This window comes from Heterodontus francisci, chromosome 8 (assembly GCF_036365525.1).
Source record: "Heterodontus francisci isolate sHetFra1 chromosome 8, sHetFra1.hap1, whole genome shotgun sequence".
Classification (NCBI taxonomy): Eukaryota; Metazoa; Chordata; class Chondrichthyes; order Heterodontiformes; family Heterodontidae; genus Heterodontus; species Heterodontus francisci.
The window spans coordinates 29,251,950-29,269,001 of record NC_090378.1 but is presented as its reverse complement, the minus strand read 5'-3'; the positions used below and the strand labels follow the sequence as shown (position 1 = coordinate 29,269,001).

The following is a 17,052-nucleotide window of genomic DNA, read 5'->3' as shown; positions in this document are numbered from 1 at the left end:
AGGCTGTCCATTACTGGCAGTGGCGTCAGCTGCCTGTGCACAGGCGCTGGCGCCATTTTTAAAGGGCAACCAGCCCTGCCGGCATATTCAAGAAAGATTCCCCAAAAGTAAATAAATACATTTCTTATGCTCCACTCCCAGCCACCCCCATTACAATTGCAATAACTATTTGCTCCGTGCCACAACCCTTACCTTTTACATCTGACCTTCCCCCCACCCAAACTGCACAAAGTTTAAGGTCCAACCCTTCCCACCATCCCCTACACCCACTACCCATATTTGACCCCATCCTCCCCCCCGCTCCTGCACTAACAAACCTACCTCTTACCCCATCCCCACCAGTGGCACGCCTCATTTCCCTGGACGGGGATCTGAAGGCGCGGAAGCGCTGGCCACCGCGCCAAAGATTGTGGTGGGCCCTCAAGATCTCAGGTAAGTGTATTTAAATGTATTAATTTTATTGATTTGAATATGTTAATTGTGGTCCTGTCACCCAGCAGCGTGGGACCGCCATGGAGCCTCGCCACTGCCAGGAGGATCGGTCCGGGCCCTGCCGATGTCGAGGTCCTAGGCGGGCCTCATCCGGAGCCATTTTCAGGCCCCCCCGCTGTCACGGATCACGACATCAAGGGCTTGTTAAAATCCAGTCCATTAACTCTGTTTCTCTCTCCACAGACCTTGAAATTACTGAGTGCAATATCAGTATGACATTATCTGGCTATTTAAACAAAGATGTTAATCACTTATTTTAATGTCCCATCTTTTCACAGCACATTAGCAGGTAAAAGAACCAGAGAGGAGATGAGGATTTTCTTTTACCCAGCGAGATGTTATGATTCGAAATGCGCTGTGTGAAAGAGTGGTAGAAACAGATTCAAGAGTAGCTTTCAAAAGGGAATTCGATATATATTTGTAAAGAAATGATTAGCAGAGTTATAAGGAAAGACCAGGTAGTGGGACTAATTGGATAGCTCCTTCAAGGAGCTAGTATAGCCACGATAGGCTGAATGGCCTGAATGTGCTGTAGAACTTTATGGTTCTATGATTTGTTAATGAAACTTAAATTCCAAACAAAAAACTACTCTTACAGATGTGGTTCAATTATTTGTTTAATTGTTTGTTTCATTGTGAAAGAGATAATGCCTACAGGAAGAAACTGAAATGAATACCTAATCATATAAACTGTACCTTCTTTTGATTGTCCAAGGTCTTTTGTTTCTGTATCTGGACTTGCTGTTCTCTGCCAGTCCTGAGGTTTATGTGATTTTGGAAGGTCTGGAATCTCTGAATATACAAACTTCACTTGGTCTATGAACAGTAACAGGAAGAATTAATATAATACATTTCTTAATAGGTTATTGTTGCAAAAGAGGATGAAGCAAATATTAAGTTCATTTTCTTACCGTGATCAGTCTCGGCTTGTGCTGCCTGTGAAGAGACAGTTAAGTTTTATTTTTATGGTTTCTGAAAACTTAATTTTCCAACAGCAAAAAGTGACACTATACTATATATAGCAGCTTGGCAACAGGCGCCAACATCAAAAACAACTCATAGCATCACTTGGCAGCTTCGCGCGTAGCACTTGCGGCAAAACCTGCCTCTCAAAGATTGGCCTTCACAGCCATCAGCAAAGTGCGCCAAGAGAAGACACCCCACCTAAATGAACTGTTTGCTGCATGCCCATCATTTTTTGTAGATGGAAGGATGCCAACCAACTATATATAGAATATACAATACACTACTCTGCACATAGAACATGTTTTAACTGGATTGTTTAAGTAACATCTGCAAATGTCTCAACTCATAGATGGTAATAGATTTTGAAACCCAGAAAGGTTTGAACAAGTTATCTTCAGAATAATACAAAAACAAATATCTCCCTGATATATTTAAATTATTAGTCTGAAACCCTAATATTTATTGAATAAGCACAGAAACATACTTGGTTCCCAAGACATGAGTAAACACATAACATTTCAGTTTTTAGGTCGTGTATATGTATTTGAGTCTATACAGATTGTAAGAATGCACCAGCACAGCCTATTCCACTTAACAGTACGTTGATCATTACACATTTCAGTTATAGTTTATAAAAAGTCAAAGTTTTACAAATGATAGGCATCTGTAAAAAGAGAAACACTTGCAGTTGCAGCTTATCTTGTCTATCAGAAATATCTGAAAACACTTCACGTAAAATAAATAACATAGAAGTGCTGTCATTGGTGTTACTTAGGCAAAAGCACTTGAACATTGTTCCAGAAGGCATATAGAGTCATAGAGTCATAGAGAGATACAGCACCAAAACAGGCCCTTCGGCCCACTGAGTCAGTGCCGACCATCAACCATCCATTTATACTAATCCTATATTAATCCCATTTTTTCCCTCTCACATCCCCACCTTCCCTCAATTTCTCCTACCACCTACCTACACTAGGGGCAATTTTTTACAATGGCCAATTTACCTATCAACCCGCAAGTCTTTGGCATGTGGGAGGAAACCAGAGCACCCGGCGGAAACCCACACAGTCACAGGGAGAACGTACCCAGAACTGAACCAGGGTCATGTTCTAAACCCTTTATTTCAAGCAACTTTATATTTACAGTAACAAAGTCTGAAGAGCGTATAACGTTGATATTTGTGCTGGCCTGTTAATGAACAGAGAAGTGTTAAACCAGCCTATTTAATTAACAGCTGAATGTTTTCAAAGACAAGTCAGGACTCGTAAATCTGATGCTTGTGCATGGATTGCATGCATGGATTATTTAAAGTTATAGCAACCCTTCTTCCTATTATGCACCCACTGGAACAATTGCGATTTCTCTTTGAGGTATTATAAAGTGGCAGTTTGGCTCAGCTGTTACTACTATCAGCTCCAAGTTAGAAGGTAGTGGATCTAAACTCCACTCCAAATTTGAGCACACTATCTAGACTGGTACAGTACAGCACTGAGGGTGTCTTGCATTGTCACAGCCTGTTCTCACTATTCACAGCTTGCATTGATGTTTATAATCTTGTGGCAATATTTGACAAAGAACAGGGATTTCCCTTGGTGTTCTGGCTAATGTTATCTAAACCAACAGCACCAAAAACTGATTAACTTGTCTTTCATCTTATTACTGTTTGTTGAATGTGTCTCCACTTTTGCCTACATAACAATTATACAGAACGTAACAGTTAAAAACCAAAGCTCAGATGAATTATGCACCAAAACCAACACATTTGCACTATTGACTTGCCAAATAATTTTGAATATTGTACCTTTATTATCTCTGCTGTAGATCTTTCTGCTGCTTTCAGTTTTTTCAGTAACTGTTGTTCATTAGATGAAATTTGGGCTTCTTGGTTTTCAAGAGATTTGATTTCTTCTTCAAGCCTAAAAATAACGTTTAACTTCAGAATGTAGTACTCAGCTTTAAAAATTAAATAAAATTTAGGGATAATTTGTATATTTGCTGAATCACCATCTGTAACTAAATAGACTTGCCCTTTACCAAACACAAATCCAGAAAGCACCATTAGCTTGCACTGGGAAGAAATCTGAAACAAACATTGTTCCTGCAGTAAAAATCTTTTCAGTAAATAACAGCGTATTAACTAGTCTGTAAATTGGATAACACATTGTGTGGTAAACATTCTGGATCGCCCAATGAGCATACTAAGCATGTATATAATGCAAATACTGTATAATGTATTGGGCAGTAAATATCTTGATTAGAGTATTTTTGTTGTTTGTCTGCTGGATAGCATGTATGTATAGCCAGTAGTCTATATCCTGTTTATTGTTACATTGGGTAGTGTCAGCTCACATACTGTGTAATGTATTTGATAGTGCATGTATCACCATATTGTGTACCATAGCATAAAAATCTCACTATTCATTCACGAGGAACCTTTGTGCTTGTGCAGGCTTCATTTGATAGGCGTTATATAATTTTACTTCCAAATTCTTCACCATCTAATTTTTTTTCTGAAGACCCCTTAAAACAAATATGCTAGAATGTAGAAACTAAAAGGAATGTGGTAATTTGCCCATTTAGCCTGTTCCTTCCTAAGACCATTATGGTCTTTATTCAACTTACTTAGTCTCGAGGGAGGCAGCTAACAGGTGATAAAACTCTCAAGAAAATGAAATTCTGATAAATTCACCCCAAGTCCCCAAGCTAATCCAGTAAAATTCCAGCTTTATTGAGTGAACGTTACTACCTTTACAACATTCTGACCAGTTGCTTTACACACAAAAGACATCTTTAGATGCACAAGTTTTAAAATGCTATGGATAATTTGGTTGGTGAAGCTTATACTCATCTGTATAACCTTTAGTTCTGTTTTAGGTTTGTTTCATTGTTTTCTTTCCTGTCTTATTGAACTTTTTAAAAAAAAACTTTGGATTTTCAAATAGTTTTCACAAGCTGTTGGCACTAGATTTTAGTCCCAACATGTGTCCCAATCATTGGCTGAAATAGCTCAGCACAACAACATCTTCTGTTAACTGTAGTAACTGAGTAAAAATGGGCTTTTCTGCTATTGGATTCAACAAAATCACTGTAGTAAAATGTTTGAACTGTTGGAAACGAGAACTGTCATCTTACCAGTTTGTGACAGCATCACTCTGGAGGTTGAGCAATGTAAATGCTGTCCTAGTTGTGAAATTGCTATGCTGTTGTTGTTAGACTACCAATTTACACATCTGACTTTACTGATTTTCATGGAATTGCAAACTGAAGGCTGATTAATAAACACAGTAGTACCTTTGAATGTACTGACCATTTTCATAAATTGAGAGTTATGTTCCGCTTTTGAAATTCATGTGACTTTGCCACCCGCAGACTTGACTACTGCAATGCTTTCATTGCCAATCTCCCATTCTCCCCCCTTCATAAACCCCAACTTGTCCAAAACTCTGCTTCACATGCCTCCATCCTCATTGAAGTATATTGGCACCCCCGCACCACCCCCCCCCCCCCCCCCCCCATCACCCAATGCCTCAAATTAAATATGCATATCCTAATTTTTAAATCCCTCCATCATCCTCATCCCAATCTTCCTCCAGACCCTCTTCCAGTGCTATATCCCTTTGAACTCTCAATTCCTCTGACTTTGGCCTCTTCCCACTTCACCTCATCATTGTAGGCAAAGCCTCCTGGGTCCTACTATCTGGAATTCTCTCCCTAAATCTCTCCACCTGTCCAACTCCCTCCTTTAACAATCCTCCTCAAAACTCATCACTTGTTGTTCATCAAATACAGTTATTACTTTGAATAGTGATATTGTATGTTTATATTCAAAAAAGTAGTTGACATGACACAGATGGTGTTGTGAATGAAATCTTTGCACTGTTAAGTGTTTGAGATAGCACATAGAAAATATTGTGCTGGACTCAGCTATTTGCTTTACATTTTTCCTCAATGTACCAGCACTTACAAATGACACAAGAACTTAAAGCTCATCAAGCAAAAAACAGTATTACTTCAACACATTAATCTAGGATTCAAATTTCAGGTGCTGTACAATAAACAGTCACAGGAGTTTGAGAGATGTTTATAAATTAAAAGAATTGCTGTATTCAGTCAAAGGGATTTCTGGATAGATTGTGTGCTATGACTGTCATATTGTGGAACTGCTCTTTGCACTTATTGCTTACTTTTGTTTGTCTTTTTGTGTAATACAGGGGAATTCTATTCATAGAGAATCATGTCTGGAATTTCAGTATGTGCTCCCAAAGGCTGTAAATTCATAAAAGAAGCCCTTGCCATTAAATTGTCCATAACCTGCAGACAGACCTCCACCACTTTCGAGTCAGGCCCATTGAAGGATATTTGAGAGACACTTTGAATAACTCACCAGAGCTTTCCTTTCAGTACATGAAGGGATACACCTCACCTCTTCTTGGTGCCTTTCAATGGTAGCCTGGCTATGATTACCCTCTGTGGAATTTCAGGGCAGTAGCTTGCATCTCACTGCTCTGTGAAACATACTCTTCTACTTATTCTATATTAATTTTAAAAAAGGATTTTCCAGTACTATCTGAGTTTATGAATTAAGGTTACAAAGAATTATGACAAACCTATCATCCCCTTTTTGTCAGCTCACTTGTGAGGCAAGGACATCGACTGGAAATGTACAGATGCTGCCTGACCTGCTCAGCATATTCCAGCATTTTCTGTTTTTATTTTTCTAATTTTGTTTCAAATAAACAAGGCCTGTCAATATCCCGAAGGCAGTTGATTTTTGAACGGTTATTCAGCCTGACAGTGTGGTGAGGCTAGGTTGTGAGATCAATTAGGAAATGAAAAATCCTGCCTACAGCAAGTATTTTTCCATGTGACCCTCAATCACTTCACTGAGGTCACAAGTAGCTCGAGGGAAATTTCAGTTGTGATCTATAAGGGCTCTTGCCCATTCAGATTGTGTTTAATTTAACTTAATAAGTAATATATTTTAACATGGCAGTCAACCTACAGTGCACACTGACAAACTGTTCACTTTTAGCCATGAATGGGGCAGATTTTCTCTGGTTGCTATGGGTCAACCTCATTATAAAAATATTGGAGAGATTGCTTTTGATTGCTAATTCTAGCAAAATAGTAAATGCATTCTTTTAGAATACATTCATAAGTTTGTTAGAAAATAGACCTTCCTGCTATCTTTACAATTTCACTACCACATACGTAGCCACTGGCAAAAACCTTTCCCCAATCTATGTTCCTGAAATTTTCCATTGATAGCACAATGCCCAATATTTCTTGAAGCATACTGTGGTTGGAATCAGAATGTAAACTTTAATTTGACCTGACATGTTAAAATGAATTTTCTTTCAATTAAGATCCTGAATATCACATTTGTTTAGATGATTGAAGTAAATATAAATTGGAACATTTATAGGTAGGGTTTAATTTTGCTCTGTGCAGTAGAGATTAACTTGACAGAAATAGAAGCCTTTAGAACCCTTTGAATGCGATCCCAGCAATTACACCAGAGTTGCACCCACCAGGGACCTCTGCTGTTGATCCCACAAGAATATGTGTGGTCAGGAGGAGGTCCCAGCATTCACATACACATGCTGGGCCCCCTTCACCTCTTAGGTTCATCAGGTAGATAATACAATTGAGAACCAGGCTGAATATAGAAGGTTCAGAGGGGAAGTGAACAAAAAAAATAAGAGTAACAAAGAGAGAGTATGAGAAGAGACTGGCAGCTGACGTAAAAGGGAATTCAAAAAGTCTTCTATAGCATATAAATGGTAAAAGGGAGGTAAAAGGATGAGTGGGGCCAATTAGGGACCTAAAAGGGGATTTACCTATGGAGACAAGGGGCATGGCTGAGGTATTAAATGAGCACTTTTTATCTGTCTTCACCAAGGAAGAAAATGCTGCCCAAGTCATAGTGAAAGAAGAGGTAGTGGAGACACTGCATGGGCTAACAATTGATAAAGAGGAGGTATTAGATAGTCTGGCTGTATTTAAAGTTGATAAAGCACCAGGACCGGATGAGATGTGTACAAGGATACTGAGGGATGTAAGAGTGGAAATTGCAGAGGCACTGGCCATAATCTTCGAATCCTCCTTAGAAACGGGGGTGATGCCAGAAGACTGAGAATTGCAAATCTTAGACCCTTGTTCAAAAAAGTGTATAAGGATAAGCCCAGCAACTACAGGCCAATCAGTTTAACCTTGGTGGTGGGAATGATTTTAGAAACAATAATCCAGGACAAAATTAACAGTCACTTGGACAAATATGGATTAATTAAGGAAAGCCAGCACAGATTTGTAAAGGGAAAATTGTGTTTAACTAACTTGCTGAGTTTTTTGATAAGGTAACAGAGTGGGTTGGTGAGGGTACTGTGTTTGATGTGGTGTACATGGACTTCCAAAAAGGCATCTGATAAAGTGCCACATAATGGGCTTGTTAGCAAAGCTCGAGCCCATGGAGTAAAAGGGACAGTAGCAGCATGGATATAAAATTGGCTGAGTGACAGGAAACAGAGAGTAATGGTAAATGTTAGGTTTTTGGACTGGAGGACGGTATATAGTGGGGTTCCCTCGGGGTCACTGTTAGGATCCCTGCTTTTCCCACTGGTGGAAGGATCAAGAACAAGAGGGCACAGATTTAAGGTAATTGGCAAAAGAAGCAATGGCGACATGAGGAAATGCAGCAAGTGATTAGGATCTGGAATGCACTGCCTGAGAGTGTGGTGGACGCAGGTTCAATTGAGGCATTCAATAGGGAATTGGATTGTTATCTGAAAAGGAAGAATGTACTGAGTTATGGGGTGAAGGTGGGGAAATGGCACTAGGCAAATTTCTCATCCAGAGAGCCAGTGCAGACACGATGGCCTCCTTCTGCACTCTAACAATTCTGTGATTCTTGATATATACTAATGACCTAGACTTGCATGTGCAGGGCACAATTTCAACATTTTAAAATGACACAAAACTTGGAAGGATTGTTAACTGTGAGGAGGATAGTGATAAACTTGAAGAGGATGTAGACAAGCTGGTGGAATGGGTGGGCACATGGAAGATAAAATTTAATGCAGAGAAGTGTGAAATGATTCATTTTGGTAGGAAGAATGAAGTGAGTCAATATAAAATAAAAGGTATGATTCTAAAGGGGGTGCAGGAGCAGAGGGACCTGCGAGTATATGTACACAAATCATTGAAGGTGGTAGGGCAGGTTGAGAAAGCGGTTAATAAAGCATATGGGATTCTGGGCTTTATAAATAGGAAAATTGAGTACAAAAGCAATGAAGTTATGATAAATCTGTATAAAACATTGGTTCGGCCTCAACTGGAGTACTGTGTCCAGTTCTGGGCACCACACTTTAGGAAGGATGTGAAGGCGTTAGAGAGGCTGCAGAAAAGAATCACAAGAATGATTCCAGGGATGAGGACCTTCAGTTAGGTGGATATATTGGGGAAGCTGGGTCTGTTCTCCTTGGAGAAGGGAAGTTTAAGAGGATTTGATAGAGGTGTTCAAAATCAACGGCAGATGAGGAAAACCCTTTTTATGCAGCGAGTGTTTAGGATCTGGAATACACTGCCTGAGAGTGTGGTGGAGGCAGATTTAATCGAGGCCTTCAAAAGAGAACTGGATAATTATCTGGAGAAAAAATTTGCAGGGCCACAGGGAAAAGGCAGGGGAGTGGGACTTGGTTTTGCTCTTGCAGAGAGCTTGCATGGACATGACAGGCCATATGTCCTCTGTGCTGTAATCATTATATGATTCTATGCTTTTAGAGGGGGTTCCTGGGTCACAGCCTAGACCTGGGCCCCCAAAGTGGGTCCCGCATCCATCACTGAAGTGGCTGAAATGCTTCTTCCTGGTTGGCATACTGGTCTCCAAAGATTCACCAGGCTGGGATGAGGGAATCATCAGTATAGGGAATTTCTTACCCTAACCCTATCTCCCCCTGTATTAATGGCCTTGTTTGGAATGGGAAGATCCTCTCTACCAGATAAGCCCATTGAAAACTCTTGCAGTAGGTCAGACCTTTATTTATTATTTCATGGTAGTGAGCGCGCTGGCAAGGCCAGCATTTGTGCCCATTCCTAACTTCCCTTGTGAAGGTGGTGGTGAGCCTGGATGTTGTCCAGGTTTTGCTTCATGTGGACACAGGCTGCTTCAGTAACTGAGCAGTCGCAAATGGTACTAAACACTGTTCAATCATCAGCAAACCTCCCACTTCTGATCTTATGATGAAGGGAAGGTTATTGATGAAGCAGCTGAAGATGATTGGGCCGAAGAGACTACCCTGACGAACTCCTGCTGCTATGTCCTGGGGCTGAGATGTTTGGCCGCCAACAACCACTAGGTGTGACTCCAACCAGAGGAGAGTTTCCCCCTGATTTCCATTGACTTCAATTTTGCAAGGGCTCGTTGATGCCACACTCGGTCAAATGCTGCCTTAATGTCAATGGAAGTCACTCACGTCACCTCTGGAATTCAGCTCTTTTGTCCATGTTTGGACCAAAGCTATAATGAAGTCTGGAGCCGAGTGGCCCTGGTGAAACCCAAGATGAGCATTGGTGAGCAGGTTATTGCTGCTTGATAGCACTGTTGATGACACCTTCCATCACTTTGCTGATGATTGAGAGTAGATGGATGGGGCGGTAATTGGCTGGATTGGATTTGTCCTGCTTTTTGAGGACAGGGCATACCTGGGCAATTTTCCACATTGCCGGGTAGATGCCTGTGTTGTAGCTGCACTGGAACAGCTTGACTAGGGGCATGGCTAGTTCTGGATCACAAGTCTTCAGTACTATTGCCGAGAAGTTGTCAGGAACAATAGCCTTTGCAGTATCCAGTGCCTTCAGTCGTTTCTTGATATCTCGCAGAGTGAATTGAATTGGCTGAAGTCTGGCATCTGTGTGACGCTGGGGACCTCAGGAGGAGGCCGAGATGGATCATCCACTCAACACTTCGGCTGAAGATGGTTGCAAATGCTTCAGCCTTATCTTTTGCACTGAAGTGCTGGGCTCCCCCATCGTTAAGGATGGGGAAGTTTGTGGAGCCACCTCCTCCAGTTAGTTGTTTAATTGCCCACCACCATTCATGACTGTATGTGGCAGGACTGCAGAGCTTTGATCTGATCTGTTGGTTGGAGGATTGCTTAGCTCTGTCTATCTCATGCTGCTTGTGCTTTTTAAATCTGGGCCTTGCTGGTTTGTGTGGCTCATGGAATGAAGCAGTTAATACTTCAGGTGAGCTCTTTCTTATTCTTAATATTCCACTTCATTTAGACACTGAAGGGCTTTTTTTTTTTCTTGAGACTTAGCCAGAATTTTTTGTTGGGTGGTGAGCCCACCTCCACCAGGCCTGGAGAGCCAGACCGAGATTTTTCACTCCCAGGCCTTTAATTGGTCACGGTTGGGATTTCCACCTCTTTGAGGCAGGAAGTCCCGCCTAATGGAGCTGCCGGCCAATCAGTGGGCTGGCAGCTCTTAGTCCCAGTAGCGTCACCAGGAGTGGTGGCCACTGCTGGGACTACACCCAATCATCGGAGGCAACAGGAAGGATGACCCTGGAACTCAGGTATGTTGTTAGGACTTCGCCGGGGACAATCGGCCAGGCCCCGGCGAGGCAAGGGTTGGGGGGAGTGAGGGTTAGTGTTGTGCGTTGGGGGTGGTTGGGGCTTCGGGGGCGGCCCTCTGTGGGGCACAGGGTGCCCATCAGGAGGGCCCCTCCTAGCCCGTAAGAAGGCTGTCTGCTTTTATTAGGCAGGGTTCTTGAGACTTTTGCTGTCTGGCTGCTGGGGCTAAAATACTCCCGGAGGTGGAAGGAGGCCCTTAAGTCGCAGTTAATTGGCCAGTTAAGGGCCTTGATTGGCCTGGGGCAGACAGGCTGTTTCTCGCCGATGTCATCCCGTGTAAAATTGCAGTGGGGGCAGGAGGGGGTCGGAAATGGCCACCCCTACCGCCTCCCACTCAATTTTACACACCCCCCCCCCCCACACTGCCACCAGCCCTCTTGTTGGGAGGGTGCCGTAAAATTCCAGCCTTAGACAATATTTATCGTCCATTCCTCATTGCCCTGTAAGCATTAAAGGTCAAAGAAATAAGGAGTCATTTTGACTTTGTGCAATAGTATTAACGAGTGATAGTGAATCAGCATCTCATTTTACTTTTCTCCTGATTTTTACTTCCAGCTGTAATATTACCTGTTTTACACTATTGAACAAACCTAAATCAAGCTTGAAATGTGGGACTAGTGTGAGACAGATCATGTAGGGGTGGCAGGATCCCTTCCATGAAAGATATTCGTGAACCAGTTGGGTGTTTCCCACAATCCGGCAGCTTTCATACTTGTTTGCAGATGCTAGCCCACAAAATTACCAGCATTATTGAATTCAATTTCACAACTAACCTTAGTGGGATTTGGACTCTTAACGCTGCATTTCGACAGCCCATTGTCGCACTGTCAGTACTTCAACATCAAGGCCTGTGCAACATTTTTAAAATGAAAATTTGTCTTTGCATCACAACAAAGTGGATTTACCCATCCCACACCTCCACAGTGGGTGATGTGAAAGCCCTACAAAACTGCACTGACGTACAGCAGGAGTAGAACTACATTGCTCAGTTCTGGTTATGTCCCATTATATAACTTTAGTGCTACAAATCATGGCACAAACATACTCAACACTAATGGAGAAGAGATTTCTCCACAGTGATGCCAGCTATGGAAGGTTGTACAGACGGATTAAAGGAATGATGGGTGTTAGTGCCTAATAAGTTCCGTCAATGGATGTTAAATACCTAGTAGTTGAAAGCAATAGGCTGAACAGGTGTTGGGTGTTGTATTCTGATGGACATATAAAGAAGAACCAGCCAGCACTGGCTGAGTGTTGTTAGGAGTGGAGAAGTAAGCTCTGTGGCAAGCAATAAACAATCTCCACCAAAGCATCCTAGTCTCAGTGTCTTCTTCACAAACAGGCTTGAAAGTTTCTTTAACAGTGTGCATAAGATGGGATTTGTTGCAGGTAGAACTAAAAACTGTTGAAAGTCTGTTTCTAAAAATCTGCCAAATTTAATGATATGTACACTTTTTAAATGCCTGTAAACAACTAGCATTTTCTTCAAAACACAATACAGAAGCAGCATTTTGTCAGCCTAAAAAGGTTACAGTCACAAAGTGACACCCACCTGTAGTCTGATATCCCCCACCTTGCCCAGACAGTTTATTTAAAAAGATCAGAGAAAATAATTTAAGTATTTGGATTTCATATATACACTTTTAAGATGTAAATAATTTTTTTAAGGTACATGTACAAATCATCCATTTGATCAGAAGTTTGATCTGTTTTTAATTATAGATGAAATGCTGGCACTCCCATAAGATATTTTAATATTGCCCAACCATGTAGTCAGATGTGAGAACTTTTACTTTGCAGCAAATTTGTGAGTTTTATATAACGATGTTTGCAAGTGCATCTGACAGAAAAGAATGAAATGAACTTAATCGCTCAATAATATGGTATGAAGTCAGCCTTAATACAGTATAATATACATATTTTATTAAGTAAACATTAAATCCAAAATATTTAGTCACAAGTGGATCATGATTGAATTTAAATAGTGAGATGCTGCATTCAAGCTCCTGGGGATTAATATTGTGGTTGACAGCTCTATAGCACTTACATAGAACACTAGTAACCTCCAGTGGCAGAAAGGATGTTCTGCACCAACATTTTTACAGAGGAACATATTCGATTGCAGTTCTGCTCTGATAGTTGCACATCCAAGATTTGCAACAGAAGATTTCACAAGTGGATGTGAAGGCATTGGAGAGGGTGCAAAAAGCTTTACGAGAATGGCTCGACGGATGTGGGACTTCAGTTACGTGGATAGATTGGAGAAGCTGGGGCTGTTCTGCTTAGAGAAGACAAGGTTGAGAGGAGATTTAATGGAGGTGTGCAAAATCTTGAGGGATCTGGACAGAGTAGATAGGGAGAAACTGTTCCCATTGGTGGAAGGTTCGAGAACTAGAAGACATTGATTTAAGGTGAATAACAAAAGAGCCAAAGGTGACATGAGGAAAACTTTTTTACCCATCAAGTGGTTAGGATCTGAAATGCACTGCCTGGAGTATGGTGGAGGCAGATTCAATTGAGGCCTTCAAAAGGGAATTGGATAATTTTCTGAAGATAAAATCTTGCAGGCCTATGGAGAAAAGGTGGGGGAGTGGGACTAGGTGAGTTGCTCTTGCAGAGAGCCAGCACGGGCACGATGGGCCGAATGCCTGACTTCTGTGCTGTAGCCATTCTATGATTCTACGGTAGATAACACGAGAGAAGCCATTCGGTCTACCTTAACTTATCCCTTCGAAAATACCTTAAATTCCTCCCATTGTAGCATCTAATTGACTCTTGAATGAAGCTAAGGTTTGCACCTTTCTTTAATTCGTTTCTGGGATGTGGGCATTACTGGCCACACCAGTATTTACTGCCCATCCCTAATTGCCCTTGAGAAGGTGGTCATGAGCCGCTGCATTTAATATAACTGGGTGGCTTGTTAAGCCATTTTAGAGGGTTGCTCTGGGCCTGGAGTTGCATACTGGCCAATTTACCCTCCCTAAAGGATATTAGTGAACCAGATGGGTTTTTATGATAATTTAGTAGTTTCAAGGGGCTGAATTTTATGTTTTGAATGCTGGTTCCACCTTCGGGCCTGGAGTCGGGCGCAAGACACATTGAGGGGTGGAGCAGCCGGCTGCACGTGATTCAGCAGCAACCGGCCAATTAAGACTAATACGCAGTGAACTCTGATCAATTGGGTGGTCGGAGCCCAGTCAGGAGGCGGGGAGCACGGCGTCAGGTGACGCCTCAACAGGGTCTGGTACTATTTTTAAAGGGCTGTCAGCCCTGCAGCGAATTCTGCATTGGGAAGGTCTGGATGATTAGAGATGGCTGACAGGAGACTCTGTGTGGCCCCACACTTTCCTGATGCCTCCCTCCAGCTACTGTCATGAAGACAAGGGACGGGAGGAGGAGACCTGTGAGCCAAACCAAGTCGACCTGGCTCCAGATCGCTGAGGAGGTCAGCAGATGTGGGATCACAACACGGACATGTATACAGTGCTGCAAATTACCTCATCCAGGCTGCGAAAGGGACTAACATTTAATGTTTTCATCCTCTTGAGCCTTGTAGCTGCCAAAGTAGGACTTTGTGTTGGGATGAGAGCGACCTACCCCATAGACATGGACAAAGGATGCAACATGTCTGTCAGCGGCCTATCTCGGTGGTCCTGAGAGCAGGCCCCCTGTCATATTTGAAGCATGCGAGATTCCTGGGAAGGGAACACGTGCAGGAGGCGTCTGTGTGCCCCCATCAGTGGCAACTGGACTGCCAGCAGCCTATATATTGGGATTGATTTGATGCTGCTTGGAGTTCAGCATCTTCCTTCCCTCTGTCTGCAGGAGAAGATAGCACATAATCGTAGGGAGCGAGTGAAGACTGGAGGCAGTCTGCAATTGCTGCATGTCCTTACGCCGATGGAGGAGGTGGTCATGGAGTTGCCGGCCCGCAGGCTGGAAGGAGCGTTGTGGACAGAGACAGGGTCACTCTTGCAAGATGGTAAATAAGGTCTACATGGGGCAGAATGCTGTTTCTGTAACGATGGAGTCATGCTGCTCATCAGGCATCTGGTGCACACCAGGGTCTGCATTGTAGGGGTGTCTGCAATGGAGGGATAGCAAGGCCATTGACCCTTACATATTTTTGTTCTGTCATGCAGGTCAAGCTGTGCCAAATTAGACACCAGTGGAAAATGCTGCAGATCCTGCCACCTTTGAGGGGGAGGAAGCAGCACTTCATACTCCTCCACCCTCTACCAGCACAGATACATGCACCTCAGTGGGTTTGTGCATGAGTTTAGATCTGGGCACAAAATCTGGTGAGCACAGCACACACGCACCCGAGCAGCTGATGGAGGCGCTGACAGCCCATCCTTCTGACAGTCGGAGGACTGTGGGAGACCAGGCCCATACTGAGCTCCAGGCTCATGACGTACCTCTGGTTTCGGCAGCAATAAGGGAAATGTTGGAGCTGCAGCAAGAGGTGCGGCATCATCTGGCAGAGATGTTGAGGCTATGCGCACAGTGGCGCAGTGGTTAGCACTGCAGCCTCACAGCTCCAGCGACCTGGGTTCAATTCTGGGTACTGCCTGTGTGGAGTTTGCAAGTTCTCCCTGTGTCTGCGTGGGTTTTCTCCGGGTGCTCCGGTTTCCTCCCACAAGCCAAAAGACTTGCAGGTTGGTAGGTAAATTGGCCATTATAAATTGCCCCGAGTATAGGTAGGTGGTAGGGAAATATAGGGACAGGTGGGGATGTGGTAGGAATATTGGGATGAGTGTAGGATTAGTATAAATGGGTGGTTGATGGTCGGCACAGACTCGGTGGGCCGAAGGGCCTGTTTCAGTGCTGTATCTCTAAAAACTAAAAACAAGTGCGGTCGATGGAGGAGTCCATCCAAACCTTGACCTCAACATTGTCTCCGATTAGTGCACGAGTGGCCACCTCCTTTGAGAGGTTGATGGATCTGATGGAGAGCCACATCCTGACCATTTGCACAAGGCAGCAGTGGCAAGGCACGAGGGGCCGGGGGACCTCGCGTCACCACCAGGTCCTCTGTCCTCTCAGGTCAGCAGGGAGGTAGAAGTCTGCCTTGATAGGGAGGAGGAGTGTATGCCTCCTGCAGCTGGTTGCTCCTCTCAGGGTGCTCTTGGTGTGGCCAGCAGCTCCTCTGTCCCTCTACCATTGTCGCCAGTTCATCCAACATCCCAGCCAAAAGAGGGCGAAACTGCTTCTTCGCAAGAGGCCCACAGCATGCCAAACACTCCAGGTCCAAGGCATCCTGAGGACAGCTGCCAAGGTCATCCATAGCCACGGGGCACCAACGTCAGCAGGCAGCCTTCACCTCAGCTGACAGGGCAGGGGTAGCACCGTATAGGAGTTACATACAAACATACGAATTTACGAATTAGGAGCAGGAGTAGACCACTCAGCCCCTCGAGCCTGCTCTGCCATTCAATAAGTTCATGACTGATCTGATTGTAACCTCTACTCCACATTCCCACCTACCCCCGATAACCTTTCACCTCCTTGCTGATCAAGAATCTATCTATCTCTGCCTTAAAAATATTCACTAGAATATTATTGGGGGTCTGAGGGTTAGATTATGAAGAGAGGTTACATAAACTAGGCTTCTATTTGCTGAAACAAAGAAGGTTAAGGGATAATTTGATTGAGATGATTAGGATTTTCAAAGAAATTGATGGTGTAGAAAGAGAGAAGCTTATTCTGCTGCTGGGGGAGTATAGGGCAAGAGGATATAACATGATTAGGCAGAGCCAATATAGTTTTATGAAAGGGAAATCATGTTTGACTGATCAGTTAGAGTTTCTTGAGGGTGTAATAAGGAAGGTAGATAAAGGGGAACCAGTGGATATCGTATATTTGGAGTTTCAGAAGGCTTTCGATAAGTTGCTGCAAGATTAGGGCTCACAGGACACAAAGGTATATAGACTGGTTAAGTGATTGGGCAAGAAGGTGGCAG

General features: G+C 43.2%; 1 protein-coding gene across 4 annotated transcripts in view; it reads right to left on the bottom strand.

Annotated features, from left to right (window-relative positions):
• palmdb (palmdelphin b) overlaps positions 1-17,052 on the bottom strand; it is a 146,670-nt gene that overhangs the window by 12,425 nt on the left and 117,193 nt on the right. For all 4 annotated transcript variants that reach the window (XM_068036869.1, XM_068036867.1, XM_068036868.1 and 1 more), the window contains exons 5-7: positions 3,260-3,374; positions 1,404-1,428; positions 1,189-1,308 (exon numbers count right to left, since the gene is read on the bottom strand). In XM_068036869.1, the coding sequence (XP_067892970.1) occupies positions 1,189-1,308; positions 1,404-1,428; positions 3,260-3,374 (260 nt within the window). The remainder of the gene's footprint in view (positions 1-1,188; positions 1,309-1,403; positions 1,429-3,259; positions 3,375-17,052) is intronic.